Genomic DNA, 20,336 nt, shown 5'->3' on the forward strand with positions numbered 1-20,336 from the left:
AAATTAAATTAACCAACCCGTTTATTTAAATAAAATGAATTTTTAAATCAATTGTACAGTTATAGAACATGAAATAAAGCACTTTAATGTGTCAATTAATTACACTATTCCCTTTAAAAATGAGCACAAACATAATTAACATAAATTGATTTGGCTGATATTCCTACATACAAATTGTATTGACACACATGCATCAGTGTATAGTGCTGGTGCTGGTGCAGCTGCAGCGTCAGGCCCACTTGCACAACATTTGTCATCATTAGAGCCATGGACGCCTGCACAGTGCACACACACCAGTGGTTTGCTTTGCAGGGCCCCCTCGGTGTGCGACATGCTCTGGCTGCCAGTCTGTGTACGCAAAGCACAGCCACGGTTACTATGGGGACATGTAAACCATGCACAGGAGAAGTGAGAAGACGGAGGAGAGTTATAGGTAGATGGATGTTGAAGCCATGGAAAGAAGCCGGGAGAAGTAACATCGTGTTTAGATGTTGGATTTATTACCTCCTTCCTGAAATGTTGGTGAGTTAAATCACAAAGTGTGGTCATGTGTATGTGAGAGAGTGCATAGCAACAAAATACACTTAACACATGGGTGTGTGTGTGAGAGCAAGGTTTACAACATCAAGCAGGGGTTGGAATTTTCCATTTTAAACGAAGGGAAAGTGTTCGACATGGGACAATGGCTTAAAAACAAAACACAAGAGCAGCAGAGGTACAATGAATAGCTTATCACTGTTGTGTCTGCAGATGAACAAGAAGATGCCGCACGCAGCGAGATCCTCTGCAAGTCCTGCGAGAATGCAAACCAAGATGAGCGCCTGGACACCCCTGAACCACTCGCTGTCCAACAGCAAGGTCAGAATAGTTCTCGTGGCAATGCTTTTAACACCAACACACTAATTGGTTGACCTTGAGGCTGCACGCAAGCTCAAAATTGCCTCTGACCTTTGCATACACCCAAAAATATGTACGCTAATGACTCTCTGTAGCAGACAGCAATTTCATAAGAGGTTTGTTTATGTCATTTTTTTTTTTAATTCATGCACTGTAAGAAGTTTTTGGGTGTGATATTTTTTTTAGGCATGCCTAACTGTAAATCTCTCACATCCATCCATTTTCTGAACTTCGTTCCCTCACATGAATTTGCTTAAAATTAACGACTGATATAAAAGTGCATTACCGTGAACCATTAAACAGCAACTGAAACAAAAACACAAAATAAAAACTCATTTTGTTTAACATGAAGCCATCTTTGTCACCATCTCTTTCAGGTTTTTGAGGAGAGACGAAGCCTTCTGGGAAAATGGGTACGATAAAAGCGTTGTGTGTGCATTGCGCTTCACGCTCTGCTGGCTGTCTTTCTTCTTTTCATTTGATGGCTTTTCATGTGCTCATCAGTTTGAAAGGTGGTCTGACAGGCAGAGGAGGTTGGTGCTGCACGATTTCATCAAGGGCTGCTCTAAAGAGCAGCTTCGCTTTATCGACCTCTCCGTGAGTCGACAGCTTCCCCCACAGGCTGCTGACTTCACGTGCATGCTCCCGAGAGCACTCTGTCTTTATATCTTCTCCTTTTTGGACCCACGTAGCCTCTGTCGATGTGCACGGGTAGGACAGAAACAACACAGAGTAATAAACACACAACTATGCAATGCCTGATGATGTTTGGCTCGTTCCTGTGAGGACAGGTGAGCTGGCATTGGAAAAGCATCGTGGATCTGGACCAGCTGTGGATGCCCAAGTGTGTGAAACTTGGCTGGTTCCTCAGTTTCTCACCTACAGTGTTTGAGCAAGGTGTGTGGAAGAGACACTACATCAACACTGTGAAAGAAATGCTGCTCAATGCACCAATCAAAAGGTCCCAGCAGCAGGCAGCCGTTCAAGATGTTGCAAGAATCAGTAGCAGACATGAGGACATGTCACAAGGGATCTCCCTAAGTGAGGAGCTTGAAGAATCCAATGTTGCAGCAACGTTCAGCAGGTTAAAAAATGACAAGCATCCAACTGTGCTTCCACCTTGGAGAGACTCAGACAGACGTCCCAAAGACATCATCCGCTTTAACTACCTGGACAACTTGGACCCTGTCGCACAAGCCAGCGCAATGTAAGGCAACAAGTAGCAGAATTAGTTATTTCTACATGTATGTTTTCAACTTTTTTTTTTTTCTGATCGCATGTCAATCTGTTTCTCCAGGCAGATGAAGAGCAGAGCAACCACGGGTAGCAGTAAAACAGAGAAGCCGGATGACAGGAGACAGAAAATGATCTCCGAAGCCACTTACAAACTACGTAAAGCTAAATCACTGGTAATTCACGTTTCATTTATCACTGCAACAATAAACCCAGTGACCATGATGCTCGAAATGTTGAAGATCCTCCAACAGCAGACTTCATGCATTATGGAGCATGAATGTTAACGATGACAAGCTCACAGATGGAGGTGATGCAAATTATGCTTAGAATTTAAGAGAAAGTGAAACAGAGGACAATGCAGAATTAAAGATTTAGTTTTGGGTAAAATGAACTTTACCTGTCACCTCCTCTAGATGTTCCTCGCTTCAAACAGCAGATCCCACCAGGCTCTTCTTCCGCCTCCTCTGGGTCCTTCTTTGGCTCCTCCGACCCAATTTCGGCCCCACTGGGCATCTCACACTCATAACTACCCTGCGACCAACGAGGCGGCAGAATTCATGTTGCGACAGGCCCAGTGGAATGCCGGGAAGCGTCCTGGTCCAGTGAGGACAGCGGTACCCAGGCTAAGCATGGAAGCGCTCAGGGCATCCCTGCGGTCCAACAGGAGCATTCCCAGTAAGTGTCAACTCCATCTCTCCTCTGGGCTGGATATGATGAAAGCACATAGAGTTAAAACAATGAAAAATCCCTGAAAGCCCATAAAATCATGCTTGGATGGGTTTGGTAACAAATATCTTTGGGATGAACTATAACAGAGATGAGGCATCTTGTCTTTGTGAAGCTCCTGGTGTCCCAATACTTTTGTCTAATATATAATAATAACTTTTGAGAGCTTGAGTCTAACACTTGGGCAATCTTTGGTTTAAAAAAAAAAGTCCTTATATGATTATTCAATTAATCAAATATGATGTTGATGAAATGATTAATTGTACCTGCAACCGAGTTTGACCTTTCATTTGACCTTTCATTTGTCTTAATTGAGTTCACAATGTTAGAAATCTCACTCATAATTCCTTCTTCCAGGTGCTCGGCTGTTTGACATGCCACCCTGGACTCTCCCTGTGTCACTCACACAATATGTGGACTGATACACATCGCCACCTGCAGGGGAAACAAGGAAAGTACAACTAGATTTACATGCAACTAAGGTTGGTGTTGAAATCATTTGAATGTGTGAACGAACTAAATTATGTTCATAACTTACAATAAAGGAATCAGTCATATTTCTCAATATATTTCTCATATTTTGAGTAAGAAATGTACCACCTTTATTGTCCAATTCACACAACCCTTTCAGCAACACAATACAAAGCCGACGCAATTTGTATAATAAGCAATCTTGCATTCAACACGAGAGTTTTGTGTTGTCATTACACAGATGAACACAAAAGTATGGCTCATGTGTGCACATACATATTAAATACCACAAGACAGTGACCAAAATGAACAAGACACATTTGAAATGAATGGTGAGTGAATTGGAATCGAATCAGATCGAGTGTAGCTTCGGTCAAAAGTAATTCCTATTTATGGATGTTTCATTATACATGCTCTTTAAGGCTTAAAGTGGAAGTCAAAAATGTTCACTTAATGGTGTGATTGTCTGCTCTGGTTTGAGGAGCTCCCTGATGCAACGTTAGCAGAAATCAGATGGATTAGCGATAAAATAATTCGTGATAACCAAGCTGATTCAGAGTCACTGCATCAATGTAATGATACCAATGACAATCGTCATCAACATGACATTTGACACAGCAGATCCATTTTAAGACAAGTCGAACGAGTACAGTAGCTCAAAAATGTTTTTAAGGCAATTAAAAACACAGTTAGGGGATGGGAGCAGAATAAAAATTCATTAAAAAAAAAAAAAAATCTTGGTAATAATTTACAAATACAGTAATTCACTCCCCTCAAAGTGAAACAAGTCATAAAAAATTCTTTCAAAACTGGCAACTGATCAGTATATTAACACAAGTGAAAAAAGAACATGAATAAAAGACGGGGTTGTTTTTAGTTTAAAATACAACACATATAATTTAAATACGATTTTTTGGCCTTACTTTTTACACAAACGAACCGAATCGGTGAAAGCAAAACATGCAAATTGACTGTGTGGCATCATCTAAGCAGTCAGTCCCTCGCGTGCCTCCACAGCTAAACATGTTCTTGATTGATCTCCTTCCATGCACAGATTGATTGGATAGCAAGTCACCATTTTTGTGTGCATATATGGAAGCATGGAAAATAAAATTGGAGCATTTTAAGAGGAAACCTCCGTTCTACAAGGCAGAAATGCAAAACACTCTCTCGGCTGTTAATAATCGAAGCGGGAAATCTTGTTGCGCGCCTTTTAACTTGGAGAGAATGACTATGCAAAGTGTTACCAGCTCTTTGAAATCATGTAAACATATACATCTTATTTTGAGGTCAGAGCATTGATCCTCTTCAGTTTTATGCCATTCAAATTTTTGGAAATTACTGGAGCATCGTCCGGATGTTTTTTGGAGTGGACTCGTCATTCAGGTGTTTTGTGGTGAATCTGAAGAGAAGAAAAATATTCAATTGAAATGTCACCAACTTTTAAAAAAGGAGAATGGTTGCCATGGTAACCTGTAAGTACCTTCCGCTTTAGCATGCTTGAGTACCACATTCAATTAGTTTTCCCCGACAAACTTGAATAGTGACATGTGACCTACTTGAGAGCATTCAGCAAGCCTTCGACGTTGTCTGCAGGCTGGTCCTTCAGCACTTTTATGCAGCCTTTCATCTGGTGAGACAATAATCATGGGAGAACTGCGTCGCAATCCAGCGACAGTTACGTTTGCGGGACTCACGTCGATCTTGGAGGACTTGTTGAAGGCACCGTTGGGGTGAACGTGGTCATAGAGAATGATGACGCCGACCATGACCCTCATGCAGAATAGGAGAGTGTCCTCGCTGCTGAAACGACTTGAATATTCCCTGCACACAGGAGATGACATCTTGAAAACTGGTGGAAACATGAATAAGTCTTTAAATAATGCAGGAGAAAACTTTTACATATGAACTTACGGCGTCTCCAACATGACTTTACAGACGCTGGCCATGGTGCTCAGACAGTCCGTCGTGTTCTCCAGTGGAAGAGTTTTGTTCTACAATACGATATTATATTGTATATATATTAATATTCAAATGAAGCTAATTTACCTCTAGGGCTGTCACTCACTGAATATTTTTATAATCGATTATTCCATCTATTAATAGAATAATCAGATACAATTTTATTTGCATTCAATTTCTATTTGCATTGAATTATTTGCCATTTTTTAGTGATTAAAAAACAACAAGCTAAGCAAAAAAAAAAAAAGCCTGAAAGCTGAATCATTAGTTTTGGGATCCCAAAATCAGAAGAAGCAATCGATAAAAATGTCTCTAACGGATTACTCGATTTTTCAAAACGTAGCGATTAATTTAATAACCGGTTTGTTGTCGAGTAATCAATCAATTTTGACACCAACTCACCTCAGTCACAAAATTTGTGGTTGCGTTGCTGAGTGTTTTTAGCATCGGCGTGGCCTCAGCGTAAAACAGAGACATCCTATTGGCCATCTCGTTATTAACTTCATTTTCAATATCCAGCTGTAGAGTCACAATCAAAGAAAACATTTTGTCTGTTATGTGGTTTCTTCTAATTTCCAGTATATTGGGAAGAACTTACATTCATGTTGTTTATCCGGTTTCGGCTGATGGTTCTTCTGTAGTAGCTGAAGTCATTCTGGATGGCGGGAATTCTCATCTGAAGTAAAACAAACACTGAGTCAAACCGTGGAAGACAAAACCATAAATCACGATGTGAGATTGTCTCGTTGGGCACCTTGAGCTCATCAAAGCGTAAAGTGAAGTGGAGGATTTCCGCAAATTGTTTGGCCAGAGCTTGTTCCTTCTCCAGGTGCTGAGTGGGCGTGCAGGGTGGACATGTCAGGGACTCCAACAAACTCTTTAGAGCCTCCTCTGTGCACAAATACAAAAATCACAACTGCTGATTTTCTACTGAACTACTAAAACGTCGTCACGGTGATACATACCTAGTCTCAAAGAGAAACAGTAGAACTTCTTGAGTTTGATAACAAGAGGGCACACGGAGTTCCAGGCGCGCTCCTGGAGCATGAAGTCACTTGGGTTTTGAATTGCCTGAAGAGAAAACACAAAAGATGATCTATTAGAGAAGAATGGCAATTAACACAAAGTTATTTCTCTTTATAATCCTTTAGATCATCAATACTGAGTTCAAATGTGTGTGTGACAATTGGATGACTCGCTACACAATGTCAGGACGGGTGCAAAAGAAAAAAATCTATTTGAACATAGTCTGAGTTGGGTTTTCTGAAAAACGCTGTCCTCACATCTCTGATCTCCTGACCAGCTCCTTTGTACGCCTGTAGACCTGACAGGATGCTTTCCGAGTCCTGAAGGACAGCGTTCACCTGGTTCCAGACTTCACACTCTGCTTCTGTGGGTTGCGCATCTAACAAAGAAAAATACACAAAGTAAACACTCACATCCGGTCAATTACTTCACGATGTAACCAAAGTGGCGGCTGGTGAGTATACAAATCCCGTAAACACGACTTCAGGGAATATTTTTACCAAAGTGTGAGCAAGCATACTGTAAGTTTTAACTGAGATACTTTGCCATTTTAAAACTGTCATGACCACAGACAGACAGCCAAACTAGCTGCTGTAAATATAGAGCATCACTGACATTTATACTGTCCTGTCTGTTTTATATTTGAAAACCTTACCCATTATCCCATCATTTCCCCTTTACCGGGTAAACAAAAATACCACAGTGGAGACATTCTGTAATTCTGGCGGGGTTAGAAAATAAAGCCTGTGTCACTACACATTACAGAGTGGAATTAAATTGTTAAGTCAAATTTTATTTAACTCTCCCGAGACCCTCATGAGGATAATGGATCAGAAGAACAAATGTGAATTAGCTAGTTTTAGCTGGCACATGCTGAGATAGCTTTTTTTTGGCTATTCAATGATTTAAATAATAATAATAATAATAATAATAATAATAATAATAATAATAATAACAATACAACATCCCATCAATGGATTAGAGAAATATTTTGTTTCCCAAATGAGTAGAGCACACATGCACCAGAGAGTAAAAGCAGACTGCTAAGGTCAAGGGTCAACTCCATTTTTTAGTCAATTTATCATTAAGTGATTAGATTTTGGAAAGCTTAATGAAATTAATTATTAATTAAATTAAAGGCTGCTTTTAAAACAGCATTGGTCGAAAGAGAATGGTCGGATAATTCAAAGCTGAATATGCTTGACCCTTGACTCTTGCGTTTAAAGAGAGGTGAATTAGGAAAAAAATGACTTTGGCCTTGCAGAAAGACAGGCTGTGCTCACTTTCAAAGTCAAGGAAAAAGTTTGGCCCCTGTTCAAGCTCGGTGCAAGTGAGCACTTTTAACAGATTCCCCATTTGGCTTCTGCAAAAGAGAGAAAAAAAGAACAGACACACAGGAAGAGGAAGAAAAGGGAAAAGTGTAAGTGATGTTAAAAAGTTTTTGAACAGCGCGAAACAGCCGATTGGAGCTCAGAGTCAAGTTTCACGTCTGTGCGGAAAGAAAGCCTGAAGGGAAACCCGCAAAGAAAAAAAAATCTCCTCTTTCCATCTTATCGCTGTTTTTCCCCCAACTCCTCTGCCAGACTTACTTTCAAAGTCCAGGAAAAAGTGCGGATAGTTCTCTATTTCCCTTGTAAGGACTTTTAGCAGGTTACCCATTCCAGCAAACCTGATGGGCAAAATAGTGGTCAAGCACATAAACAAACCAATACAGACAGTACATGAATTTTTTTTTATGATTTACCAACATCAATCACAAGATTCGGTTGGTACAACACGACCACATTGTATTTTGTGTTATTATATTTGATTGTTTTCATATGTATTTTTTTTTTCCAGGAGAAAGAAAGAAATGCTACAGTGTAATATTTACGAAACCAGAAAGAGCAGTATTTCAGAAAGCAAGTTAACTTGTGTATGAGATGAGCTATAAAAAAAAGCTTACATGCCTAATAATATGGTTATAAATAAGTCAATTAATACTCTAAAGTGTAAATATCAGATCAGCTTTTTTTCCTCAAAAATATACAATAAAAATTGCTTTCAATTATCCTCAGAAATAAATAGTTTTGTTTGTTTTTGACTATACTTTATTAAAAAAATATTCTGCAAAAAACCCAGCTAAATTTAGCTCCTCCCTGACATATATATATATATATATATATATATATATATATATATATATATATATATATATATATATATATATATATAGAGAGAGAGAGAGAGAGAGAGAGAGAGAGAGAGAGAGAGAGAGAATTTTTGAATTTTGAATTAATCATAAGGGAGGTGGGGGGGGGATGCTCTACTCCACTTTAAAAAAAATAAATAAAAAAAATGCTATGAGCAACAATATTCTCTGTACTATGCATCAGTTGTCAATTCCGGGCTGGGGATGGGTCGACCATGTGTGTGTGCGTGTGTGTGTGTTGCTCCTAGACTAAACTGTAAGGATCCCAAACAAGTCTCTCTGGATTTGTGCCATTTTAAACAAATGGCAGTTTCACTACGATATTTAACGAGAAACAAACGTCCAGTAAGTAGGAAGCAATTTGAAGGGACTGCATGAGGCCACATTTACAGGAAAGGAGGACACGTCATCTAAAACGTCACCCGGATAAAAATAGGAACAGCATCACTGAGTTTTAATAGCGTTCCACACGGGGCATTCACAATGAGCGGGTTGAGTCGTAATCAAAATGCCAATTGCGCAACTAGCATAGAATTAAATGGAGACACAGTCGATCAAAGTAGGATGAAACTGCACATTTAGCAGCTTCGAGAGAGAGAGAGTGAGTATTTCTTCACCACCACAAAGATGCAACTTGCCAGAATCAAATGATAGTGTGAAGTAACAACAAAAGGCACACTGTGCTTACAGTTTGCACATGATGATCACACTGCATTTCTCTATCCAGCCTCCAAGCAAGCCACGGCTTCAAGTCAAGCCTGCTATTCATTCCTCAAGCTGAGCTCAGTCACATAGACATAACAACTGCATTCTTCACACTGTTTCTACAGATACAGCTTTTATTGCTGGGACAGTCTTGGATTTGATCACGATGCAAATGTCTGGTATAAAGAGCTGATAAAATACGCGGTTATACCAGAAGGGGGCAGTGCTGATTCAATTTTTAGATTCTTAGGGGGGGTGATGAAATGGCGTCAAGATGGCCTTCTTCCAACTGCTGTCGAGAGCTTGGAGCTACATCATGTACTTCCCTTCATTATGAGTCAGGCACTATTAGAACTGCCCTCAGGTGCAAACGGGTCTTTCCCTACTTCTGGTTTAGCTGGCGGGCTGTCAAACAAACCACAAAAATATGATATGGAAAAAAAAAAAAAACTTTGGCCAAGTATAGTTTCAAACACCTTTCGAAAGATATCAAAAGAAGTTTTTCCGCTCTGTTCCCGTTATGTCATTTCCCAAACATCGTAATTAAACTTAACAGGGCCCTGGGAACAAAAAGAATGTTAATTTAAGTTTGTGCATTGAGAGAGGAATTTCAGTGGTTCTAGAGAAGACACTTTTAATGTGGTTGCGACATGTCACTGGGATGGGACGTAAAGGCCAATGATAATGATTTAAATGTTAAAAGTAAAACAGCAATTCGAATACTGCATGTTTGAAACAATTAAAACTCAAGCTCACAACATACTCGGGCCATAGACACAAAAAACTAAATTAAATTAATTACTTCCCATTACTTTCACTTTAGAAAATCTGGATGGCATTGGGGTGTGTTTGAATAGTGAAACAAATAAAAATAAAGGCGTGTCAAGCTATAATGCCGTTGAGCTTTATCAAAAGAATATCTGATTAAAGGTCAGTGTGGATTGTTGATTTCAGCACTTGTACATTTACTGTGAGTTGATAATCAACTAAAGAAAGGCAGAACGATGAAATAGCAGTTCTGTATACGTACGTCATAAATATTTATTTAGGCTGAGGTTGTGTAACAGTGTTGGATTTGGACAATTCTAAATGAAAATTGGCTCTTAACGATTACACGATTATTAATTTGATAATTAATTACTTGATACATTTTGGCAGCTCAAGTAGATTTTGATACAGGTTGCTTAAAATGTTCTGATCAGGAACCAAGACAAAAAAGCAATGATAACGTAAATTAATTAGTATCTCTATCATGACTCTCTTGCAACTCTGTTATGTCATTTCAAGTTACCCACGCCGCAGAATAAAATGGAATTAACTGCATTGTGAAAATCACACTATGGAGATATTTAATGTGATCATTCCTGATGATGTTTCTCAACACAGAATCCGATTCGGAACAAGTGTTGTCACCTCGACTGAACTTCACCACGCAGCTAGAAATCGAACCTGACAGGTCAGTCACTTTCCGTCACAGTCACAGGTCTGTGTGTTGTGCTGAGGATAGTTCCAAGCGGGCATCCGCAAATGAGGGATGAAAAGCTTTTCCAACAACGACTTTGGAACAGTCATCCAAAGGAAACGAATGTGAACATTATCGTGATTTAAAGACAAAGTTGCCGATTTCTAGATTCATTTTCAGTCCATTTTGCGGCACTGAATCTTGAATTGAGCTGTATATTTTTACCTTCTCCGGTGCAGGACCTCAGGTTGCTATCAATATCATCCGCGTTGTTCTTCTCTGAAACGAGAGGAAAAACAAGTGGGTCGAAATCAATGCGGTCTGAGGGAAGATGATAGTGGAAAGAAAAACAAAATCATACTATATCTGTAGACGCTGCCCATAGCTAACTGTGATGGTGGCTACGCTATCAACTTTCCACACTTCCTTTTTTTCTCCTGACTCATGCAAGCATTCAGACAGACACACTGAATTATTCAAAACTGAAATTGACTCCATTGTATCTAAAATAGAGCTGATTAAGCCTCTGTCTGCTTCATCTCCACTGGGGTATCAAATATCAAAGGTCGGGCTTCTAATGGTCACGGGGATGAAACACAACCCCTCAGGGGTGAGAACAAAAAAAAAAACAAGATGAATTGTTGTGCTCAGCTAAAAATCATTTGCTTCGAATTCAAAGGTAGAGTAGATCCTTGCCATATGTCGCAGGAAATAGTTCTGTTCCTACCCCCGTGGTTCTTTGGTCAAGAACAAGTGGAAAAGAGGTGGGATGCTGCAGTCAGATGGAAGAATGGCCACACACACATTCACACAGCATCATTGCCAAAATGCCGAGTGGAGGCCTGGCTGGAGCAATGAAGGCAGCAGACGCTCCATCATCACACATTTGACTCCTTAAAGCATGTCCTATTTTCCACTCATCTTCATCCATCTGGAAACAGGCTCTTCTTCCGATTTCTATCCTGCTTACTTTCTTTTCCTCTTTTCACTTCTCTGCTATTTCATTCACACAGACTGTCAGCAAATAAGACAAAATCATGCATTTGAGCAGAAATTACGAATGGCTAGTATGTGAAATATGTACGTATTTGTAAATATGATAGACTGGCTTAGTCACAGTACGGCAAGTGAGAAGGGACTCGATACAAGATTGATGAAATTTGATGTCAGTATAGGGAAGGATCCAATATTTAAATACTGGAGAGCTGACAGTTTGAAAAAGAAAAAAAAAATCATATTTGCATGCAATTATCCTATACTGAAGTCAAATTAGCACATTAGCTTAATTGTATTTTGGAAACAGCAGTCACAGAGCGTGACAGCTGTTGTGTTTGCAGATGTTCAGCATGGAAATCAATTATTTACATGATCGAGCACCAAATCCAGCGAAGGAACTTGCATATTTGGCATAGCTTCAGGTCACGCAAGGGGATCTTTGTGCACAAGTCACTGCCAGTTCGAGAGTATGTGAGACAACAACCCCCCTCCTACTGCAGCAAGAAAACCAAACATTAGCGTCAGCATGACATGGATGTGTGGGGTGATGTTTGGGTACCCATGTGGCTCATTATGAGTTGTATTCTTCACTCGCAAGGGGTCACAAAAGGGTCAGATGAGTAGAGGTTCAATCACCCGGAAGGCTGTTGTGCTCCCATGAGGAAATGTGGAAGCATGAGCACGTGCTTGGATGTGACAACTGTAACGAGTCATTTGTGCAATTCTGCATGGCAACAGTTGATGATTGGCTGATAGATTGCTTAGGGGCTTTTAAACGGGTTAGCGACAACAAGCGAGGATATTCATGTTTATCGTTCGAATTGCATTTTTTTTTTTAAATCCCTGACTTGTTTTTATTTACTGGCAAGGGAAATGGGCCTTCAAATTGGGTTAGGGGAGCAGAGTCTCTCTTGGGTTCCCTGGACTGGAGTAAATGTGACAGTGGAGTGTGTTGGGGGTTGAGCGCCGGCTGCTAGAGGTTGCTAGCATTTTGCCCTAATATGGGCACGGGTTGGGTGGGTGGAGGGTGTGCACGAAGTGAGAGAGCGAGAAGGGGAAACCTGCCTTGCAACGACACAATGGCAGCTTTACTTCACTCTGCTGTATCACAGACACGTTATCATTTCCTCTTGCAATCCGTTACACACACCACAACGAGATTCAACTGTTTTGCTCGAATAGCGCTCTAACAGTCGGGTGGTCTCTTAAATACAACCAACACAGCTTTTTATTGACTAGGTTTTCCTGTGTAAAGCACAGATTGGTCATTATATAACCACACACTCGAGTCAGTGACAAGAGAATCAGGCCTGATGCGTAATCTTAAACCTAGTTATTAAAAACTCATTTGAGTCGCTCACGGACCCCGACTATGGTGAGGGGATGAAGAGGGGCAATTGAAAAGGAAAATTACGCAATTAGAATAGGTGTTTGCTAAAATACTGTGTCTTGATTACAAAAAAATAATCATTGTTTTGAAATAATAATTTTAAGCTATTTACTTATAAGGATGGTAGAAAATGTGTTTTTTAGGCTCCGACCAATATGGAGGCGGATTCTGATATTTGGAAGAAAAAATATTATTTTTATCTCACTGAGGGACTTGCTAGTGTTGGCGAATGAAGCAAATGTTTTTTATCAGGGTTTGTTCAAGGTTGCAATAGATTTCAAATACATTCGCTCAGTGTGATACACAGATTTTTTTTTTATAATAAACTAAAAGGCTTCATTTAAAACCATGACATTGAACTTTTTGACAAATCATTTTTCTCTACCCATTTTTTTTGTGTGATCCTGCTTTGCACTGCTTATAAACATCTCAGCGAGGCTTTTGTGAATACTGTATTGTGTCACGAGGAGAAAGCGAGCATGGAGACCCTGGCGAGACACGTTACAAAGAACAATAGGGAGAGGGAAAATAACCCTGGGCAAAAGGCAAGAGGGAAAGTCAAGGAGGGTGGTTTGGTATTTGAAGAGGAGGAGGCTGAGTGGCTGTCTGACCACTTGCAACCATTGCAGCGTAAAAATTCCTCCAACTCCTCTGCTCAATGCCACTTCTGTTCTACCAAGCCATGCATGTCAACAGGACTGCAGATACAAAGGCAACCATGTCCGTGCCTGACTGGGGCGTGTGTGAAGCTGAAGTATGCTAGTGTGGATATGAGAACATGAAGCGACTGTCCTCTGCTGGGTGGAGGTCAGTGAAGTTACCAAGTCGGTAAGAAATAAAGGCTGAGGTCACACTTGTTGGTCCGGACTACAAAAAAAAAAAAGATCGACACATTTGACCTGGTTCACTTAGCGTTCACACTGGCATTCATATATGGGCTGTCACTCATTTTTTGTTTTTTTTTAGAATCGATGATCTATTGATTATTCCATCGATGAGATTGTTTAGTAATAGAAAAACTAAATAACAAACAACACACAAGGATTGAAAATTTATGTTACAATCTGAGATGATGGTGCAGTATAAACATTTCAACTAAAGTGGTTTCTGTCCCTTTGCTTAGTCCGCACCCGGGTTAAGATGATCATCAGAATCATCACCATCAGAATCATCAAAAGCTTGTTTTAATTGAACTAAACCTGTGGATACAGTTTTTCTTAGTTCTGGAATGTTTTTATTACGAGAGTAAGCAGTGAACCATTATTTACACACAGCCGTCATTATTATTGTTGTTCACACACAGAAAAGAACCTTTGGGGACTTTTCAATAAAAACAGGCAATGCCAGGGCAGACTCGTGGGCGTTGCCTCTCAAAACAAACTTGTTTATGGCTTCTGGAAAATGGTGGTTATGATAAGAGGGTCATTTTAACTAACACGACTAACATCCATAAAATGAATGTGGATCTAGTTAAGAGTAGAACTGGACTCATACAAGTTTAAGCCTTTGTCTTTCTTGATTTTGCTTTAATTAGGACTCGAATCAATTAGCAAAATTTGTCACAATATTCTTGTGAAGAAGTGGAAACAATTAAGCTAGTTAAGTGGGTACGATTGAAGTATGTGACTTGTAGGTAAGTGGCCCAACTGAAGTCAGCAGCTTCCTGTGCTGTGGCATCCTCTGACTTTTGTTTCTGATCAGTTTACAACCCGATTATGAGTCTAATTGTTGAACTAATAAGTTCAATGTCCAAAACTAAACGAAAAATCACGCCAAAATTGCTGCAGCAGAAAGCACCTGTTTAAAACTGTAAATATTAATTTAGGAACAAACTACAACATGCAAAACAGTCCTGTCACTCAATTTTGTATTCCAGTCATACTTCTCATTTCAATTTCTTCTGTAGCCGGTTTATACAACTAACTAGTAAAATCGTATCTCTTGTCCAGTCACGGGACTTTACAAAGCACACCGGCAAGTAAGTGAACATTAAAACCCACCACTTGGACTTCACCTGTACACCAAGGAGAGCATAAAGAAGGTTGAAAAGACTCACAGACAGCAGTTGTCTCGCTTGGCAAGAAGGTGAATAAAAGTGAAACATGAGCAGGAAGTGTGCAGGCTCATGAGGTAGCGCGGTTGCGCACAGCATGGTAAAGACAAGTACAGTCACTTTGGGGTAGAAGAGGAACTTGCGGCAGTGGAGTCAGTTTGATTGTCATGGTCACATTGCGACATACGTGTGTATGCTTTTACTATACACAAGTCGTTTCCTCAGAGGCGAATGGAAACAGGAGGTGACTGAGGACCGCCAACAATGAGTAATAACAAACATGGGGGAATAGCAGCAATAGAAAAAACAATAACATTAGTCGTAATGAACTGTCAGGATTGTGTGTTTAAGAGTTCAAACGTTAAGTCGTTAAGAGATAAGCTTCACGTCAACCTCATATTTATTAACCCAAAATTCTCTGACTGAACAAGGTTGGTGGTTGGTTATGGCAAGTTAGTTTTATGATTTATGAATTACAGTACATTACATATTATTGAATTATTTTTCCCCCATAAAAATAATACAATGTGACCTTGTCATTAGTAACTAAAAAAACTGAGAAATTGCTTAGCAGCCTTGATCAATGAGGAAAAAAAGTAAAATCTAAACCAAGCCTCAGTTTAATCAAACTGATCAGAATAGACTTACTATACAAATAGTCAGAAATGTGCCAATAAATGAAATGTGGGCTCTTTGTGTACATTTTCGACTGAAATGCTATGCTGTATAAATCATTCTTTTTATGGTTCTCCTTTTACAAGCTTGACACCCTTTTGTTGGCGAGAGAGCATACAGCAACAGCTGCAACCCAACGCTAATGTATGTGTGCACAAGTTTTTCTTTCACCAATTTAAATGTGTCTCTAATTGCAGTATTTAAGGAATGTTGCTCAAATGTGGGTGGACAATAACTACTGTGGATGGACCTCGTGTTTCGTGGAACCTTTTTAAGATTTTCTTCATAGCGGAAACAAAGACAGGAGACCTAGCGGGACTTAAATTATTACCATGACAACCATCTGGCCTAAATGACAATGACCCTTTCTGAGTTGTTGAAAAGTTTTATGGACATCCTGTGTACCATCAGATTGGTAGACTTTTTGTTTTTTCGATTTCAGTTTTTTGAGTCCTAGTTCAGTCGTGTCACATCCAAGCGTGTAATTGAAATCGAAACAAACAAAAAAAACAGGATATCGCAACTTCACACATTTTCAAAGAAGTGAATATTGTGTCACATGGTTTAAGAGGATCTACTTAAAGGTTGTTTTTTTTCGAATGTATACAAATACTTCTTCCCACGCATCAATTGTGAAATCACACAAACCAGTAAATCTTTATCTGGACATTTCTGAAAAAGCACCAACGATTCATCAGTCCAGAAAATATTAATTCAGCTGCTAGTGCTGCCTCCATGGAGGAATATAGAATCCATGCTGTCTTGAAGATTTATCGCTTCCTCTTAGTCATCATGGTAAAGAAATCTGTACTCACCATTGGCCCTGCAGTATGAGACAAGATGAGGGCTATTGCATTTGCACAAGGCAAACTGGCTGATTTCAGCAATACAGCAAACAGGGTGTGTTAAGTTTACTAGCATTTATTTTGTATTTTGATGCTACAGCCATTAAGATTTCTGGGAACTGTTTTGAATTCTGTGTGGAGGGGATTGGGGGCGGGGGGGGGCACAATGTCTCCTTTAATAAGAGCTGAGCCATAGTGAAAATAATGCAGCATGAATGTAGTAAAACATGTGCTTTTCACCAATATCCCAGGGGGTAGACTTGAGAGCAGCCCACGTCATGAGAGACAGCTGCTGCAGTCATATATCTCCACCAACAAGCACACTAGATGCTTCCCACTGACTTTTGACTACTTTGAGCCCTTTCCACTGCAGAGCAACAAGTCATCTTGCACGTTCAAACCAATTCTGGCATCCTCTTGGGATGTTCTCAATATAAGGTGAGTTGGCAAGAGCATGGAGAAATTGCTAGTAAATATTCCAAACATGTAGGATTAAGCGAACATCATTTGAGAGAAACCTAAAAACAAATGCACATGTATCTGGACTTGAGATGCTACTTATCAGCTAAGTTTCCGGGCTATCCAGTTAACCAAGAGTGATAAGTAGACCGATAATACAACGCAGGGGGTCAAAGTGCACAAGAAGAAATTTAACAATCCGTGCAGCAATGCACGTTTGAATCATTGCAGATCTTGAGGAGGCTAATGGCAGCTAGCGGGTTAGCCTCCCCGGCATCTCTTCCCATGTGAGCTCATTTGACAGTGAGGGAATTGACGGGGTACACATAATTTAGCAAGTCACCGGCGCTTTTCAAGCACAGCCATCCAAACGGGGAGAAAAGTAGCGTAAAAGGTGGGAAAATACTCACCGATCTTTGGGAGTAGTTCTTGCAGGTGATAAATGAAAAAGTGTGTGAGTAGCCCTTTGCGGCGACCTTGGTAACTCGGTCTGTCCAGCATTGAGTCACAGCAAAGACCCCGCCCTCTGCCTACAGAAAAACACACACAAAAAAAACGGTCCACCACCTAAACACCGCCTATTCACGTTTTGATTGGTCCATATTAGGGACAGTGCAAAATTCGCCAATTAAATTCCACTCAAGTACAAAAGGAGGATTCTCTCTCACAGACACGCACAAATATATAACTTTAATTGACTTTTTTTTCATTCACGCAACAAAAAATCTGGAATGCAGATGACTACACCCCCCCCCCCCCTTTCCACATGTTACAGCACTGAACGTGTTTGAACATTGTGTTTGCATACTTTGCCCTCAGGGGTGGAAAAGGATGGAGACCTTTTTCCTCTTTATTGAAAGGGAGACATGAAGAGGAAAAAATACTTTTTAATGGCTTGTTTACAAATGGTCTGTGGCGTGGCTGCCCACTCTCCCAGTGTGAAAGCAAACAGCATCATAAATCATTTTTCAAAATGGGTCTCACTCTGAGAGCAAGCCGTTCTTTACTTCTCTTTATCCAAAACAGTGGGGCTTTACAAAATAACCACTTCCACAGTGAAGATCAGGGGGGCGGTGGCTAATTGTATTTAATGACATGTCTATGTGCCACACATGTAGTATATATAATTATGCCCGCCAAACCTCACTTGTGGCAAAGCTCCAGTTGCCGTGAGAATGAAAACTGAACTACACAATGTATGGGGATATGAGCTGGATCACTTGCATGAGACAAGGCCGCCTAAAAAGGGTTTGATTTCCACATGACAAAACATAGAGTGTGCAAAGTGTGTATACATTTTCATACTTGGGATATTTTGACAAAAGCATGTCATACATATGAACACACATGGTAACGGTTGTAAAATGTGGGAAAAATACACTATAATAATTATGTATGTATAAATGTGTGTATGTATGTATGTTTTTTTTGACTATTTATATTTTGTTTCATTTTAGAAGATGGATGGATGGATGGATGGATGGATGGATGGATGGATGGATGGATGGATGGATGGATGGATGGATGGATGGATGGATGGATGGATGGATGGATGGATGATGGAAACAGACATTTCTAAGCCATATATATAGTTCTTATTATCCAACAGTGACATCTAGTGGTGTATCTTTGTAAATCGGTATAAAGGCCTAAATGTATCTGACGATTAATGGAATTGAAGTGTTTTTTAAAATAATTATTAACATCCAAAATTGGTTTCTGTTACCACAATAGAAACATAACTTAACGTAAATCCAGAACCCCCCCACCCCCCCATAAGAATTGGTTATAAATGCTGCAGCATCATGAACAGCATTATCGTTGTAATAATAATTCAGCTCCTTTTAAATAAATGACTATTATCAAATTAAACAGCCCAATGGACAGTAAACTCAGGACACTTTGAAAAAAAAAACATGTGCAATACCAAAACGCATCACGTTCCCAATGCCAACAAAGTCAGCTTTCACTGATAGTGTTGAATTAACACATGTCAGCCTTAAGGTGGCAGTAGTGCACCTCAGTGTTTTATCATAGCCTGCTTCACTGGGTTTGACTGAATATAAAGACAATAAAATTGTCCACACACACAAACACACACACACATTTAGACACGCCTTGACAGTAAACAGCCTTTCTCAGATCTAACAGGCTCGGCAGACTTTGGAGCAGTTGTTGGATCTTGGTGGACGGTTTCATCTAATTATCTTGGTCATAACCTCTGCTTCGTCTCGACCTGTCCACCATTTTTCTGTCTTCTGTAGCGTTTGCCTTTGCAGTTCATTCAACCCTTTTCACTCATCTGCTGCTGCATGACCATAATTTGATACCTTGAGCAATATATTGGTATATTTTTACCTGGTAATTTTGGATTATCCAGGTGAATGGTAATTTGATGCTGTGATCAGTTGCAATATCTATGTATGCAGTATCTGTATTTAACACCAATCTGTGTAAAGGCATGTATTAAAAGGGCGGAGCTAGATGGGGGCTGCCGAAGCACTGCCCCCTCCCCAGAATGCCAGACCAGATAAATGACTTTTGGGTATTTTCAGATTTTTCCTGGAAATTTTCCCCACAAAGAGAACATTTGGTGAATGATCATCAGCGTTTCCCCCAAAAAAATTTAGGTTGGTAAAAATTTGGGGGTTGTGTGAACGAACCTCTTGCAACCATGGAAACCTTCAAGCAAAAATAATCCTAGCTTTGCCAGTGATGTATTGGGATAGGGGGACAAGGAAAATACCACATGAGGATCAAGGCAAAGGAAGGGCAGATTATCAAAAGAAAAATGTGTGCAATGATTCAAGTTAATGAATCACAGTAGCACAAAAAGTCAGCATGTTCTGTCCTCGAATGGAAGATGGTTAAAAAATGAACATCATAAAATATTAAGACAGGAACATCCATAGATGCAATTATTCTATTTTGTGCACAATTTGAAAGAATATCATCTTTTATATGGGTTTAAAACAAAATAAACACCCTGTCGTAATCACATGAAACAATGCTTATGCCAGAACTGCTTGGCAAAAATGAGATGTTCTTATGCTAATGTCATGCATCCCCTTAGGCGAATCGTTATGCATATTAGAACGGTACTGCATCACACTGTTAAATAAAAAAAAAAATGGAGATCCAGCCATCCATCTGGAAATACAAAGACGCTCGGTAGATTTAACAAAGTTATGGCATATCATTATTCAGGTCACACAAACTCTTATTAAATATGGATATTTATT

At 39.7% G+C, this 20,336-nt stretch overlaps 2 protein-coding genes and 1 long non-coding RNA gene across 9 annotated transcripts; 1 reads left to right on the top strand and 2 right to left on the bottom strand.

Moving 5' to 3' along the window:
* Window positions 1-3: 3 nt before the first annotated feature.
* LOC125990172 (uncharacterized) lies at window positions 4-3,247 on the bottom strand. Its single transcript, XR_007488842.2, has 2 exons — window positions 3,126-3,247; window positions 4-2,837 (listed from the first exon to the last, which is right to left on the bottom strand). It is a non-coding gene; the product is annotated as an uncharacterized lncRNA (long non-coding RNA).
* On the top strand, window positions 279-3,335 carry fbxo16 (F-box protein 16). The gene is made up of 8 exons (XM_049756922.1): window positions 279-522; window positions 751-858; window positions 1,275-1,310; window positions 1,402-1,608; window positions 1,689-2,104; window positions 2,195-2,306; window positions 2,547-2,808; window positions 3,217-3,335. Exons 1-8 carry the CDS (start codon window positions 379-381, stop codon window positions 3,279-3,281), a joined length of 1,350 nt encoding a protein of 449 aa, XP_049612879.1. The 5' UTR covers window positions 279-378; the 3' UTR covers window positions 3,282-3,335.
* Window positions 3,336-3,424: 89 nt separating this feature from the next.
* fam49a (family with sequence similarity 49 member A) lies at window positions 3,425-17,648 on the bottom strand. Of its 7 annotated transcripts, none has more exons than XM_049756934.2 (13): window positions 17,505-17,648; window positions 10,902-10,955; window positions 7,908-7,987; window positions 7,602-7,681; window positions 6,576-6,697; window positions 6,258-6,363; window positions 6,047-6,183; window positions 5,891-5,968; window positions 5,695-5,811; window positions 5,245-5,324; window positions 5,028-5,154; window positions 4,890-4,960; window positions 3,425-4,732 (listed from the first exon to the last, which is right to left on the bottom strand). In XM_049756934.2, exons 4-13 carry the CDS (start codon window positions 7,672-7,674, stop codon window positions 4,669-4,671), a joined length of 975 nt encoding a protein of 324 aa, XP_049612891.1. In that variant the 5' UTR covers window positions 7,675-7,681; window positions 7,908-7,987; window positions 10,902-10,955; window positions 17,505-17,648; the 3' UTR covers window positions 3,425-4,668. The 7 variants fall into 7 exon arrangements, with proteins under 7 accessions (XP_049612891.1, XP_049612893.1, XP_049612892.1 ...); XM_049756936.2 differs by lacking the exon at window positions 17,505-17,648 and adding an exon at window positions 15,119-15,257; XM_049756935.2 differs by lacking the exon at window positions 7,908-7,987 and having other exon boundaries at window positions 17,505-17,641.
* Between the last annotated feature and the right edge of the window lie 2,688 nt (window positions 17,649-20,336).

The sequence above is a fragment of the Syngnathus scovelli genome, chromosome 20 (assembly GCF_024217435.2).
Source record: "Syngnathus scovelli strain Florida chromosome 20, RoL_Ssco_1.2, whole genome shotgun sequence".
Classification (NCBI taxonomy): domain Eukaryota; kingdom Metazoa; phylum Chordata; class Actinopteri; order Syngnathiformes; family Syngnathidae; genus Syngnathus; species Syngnathus scovelli.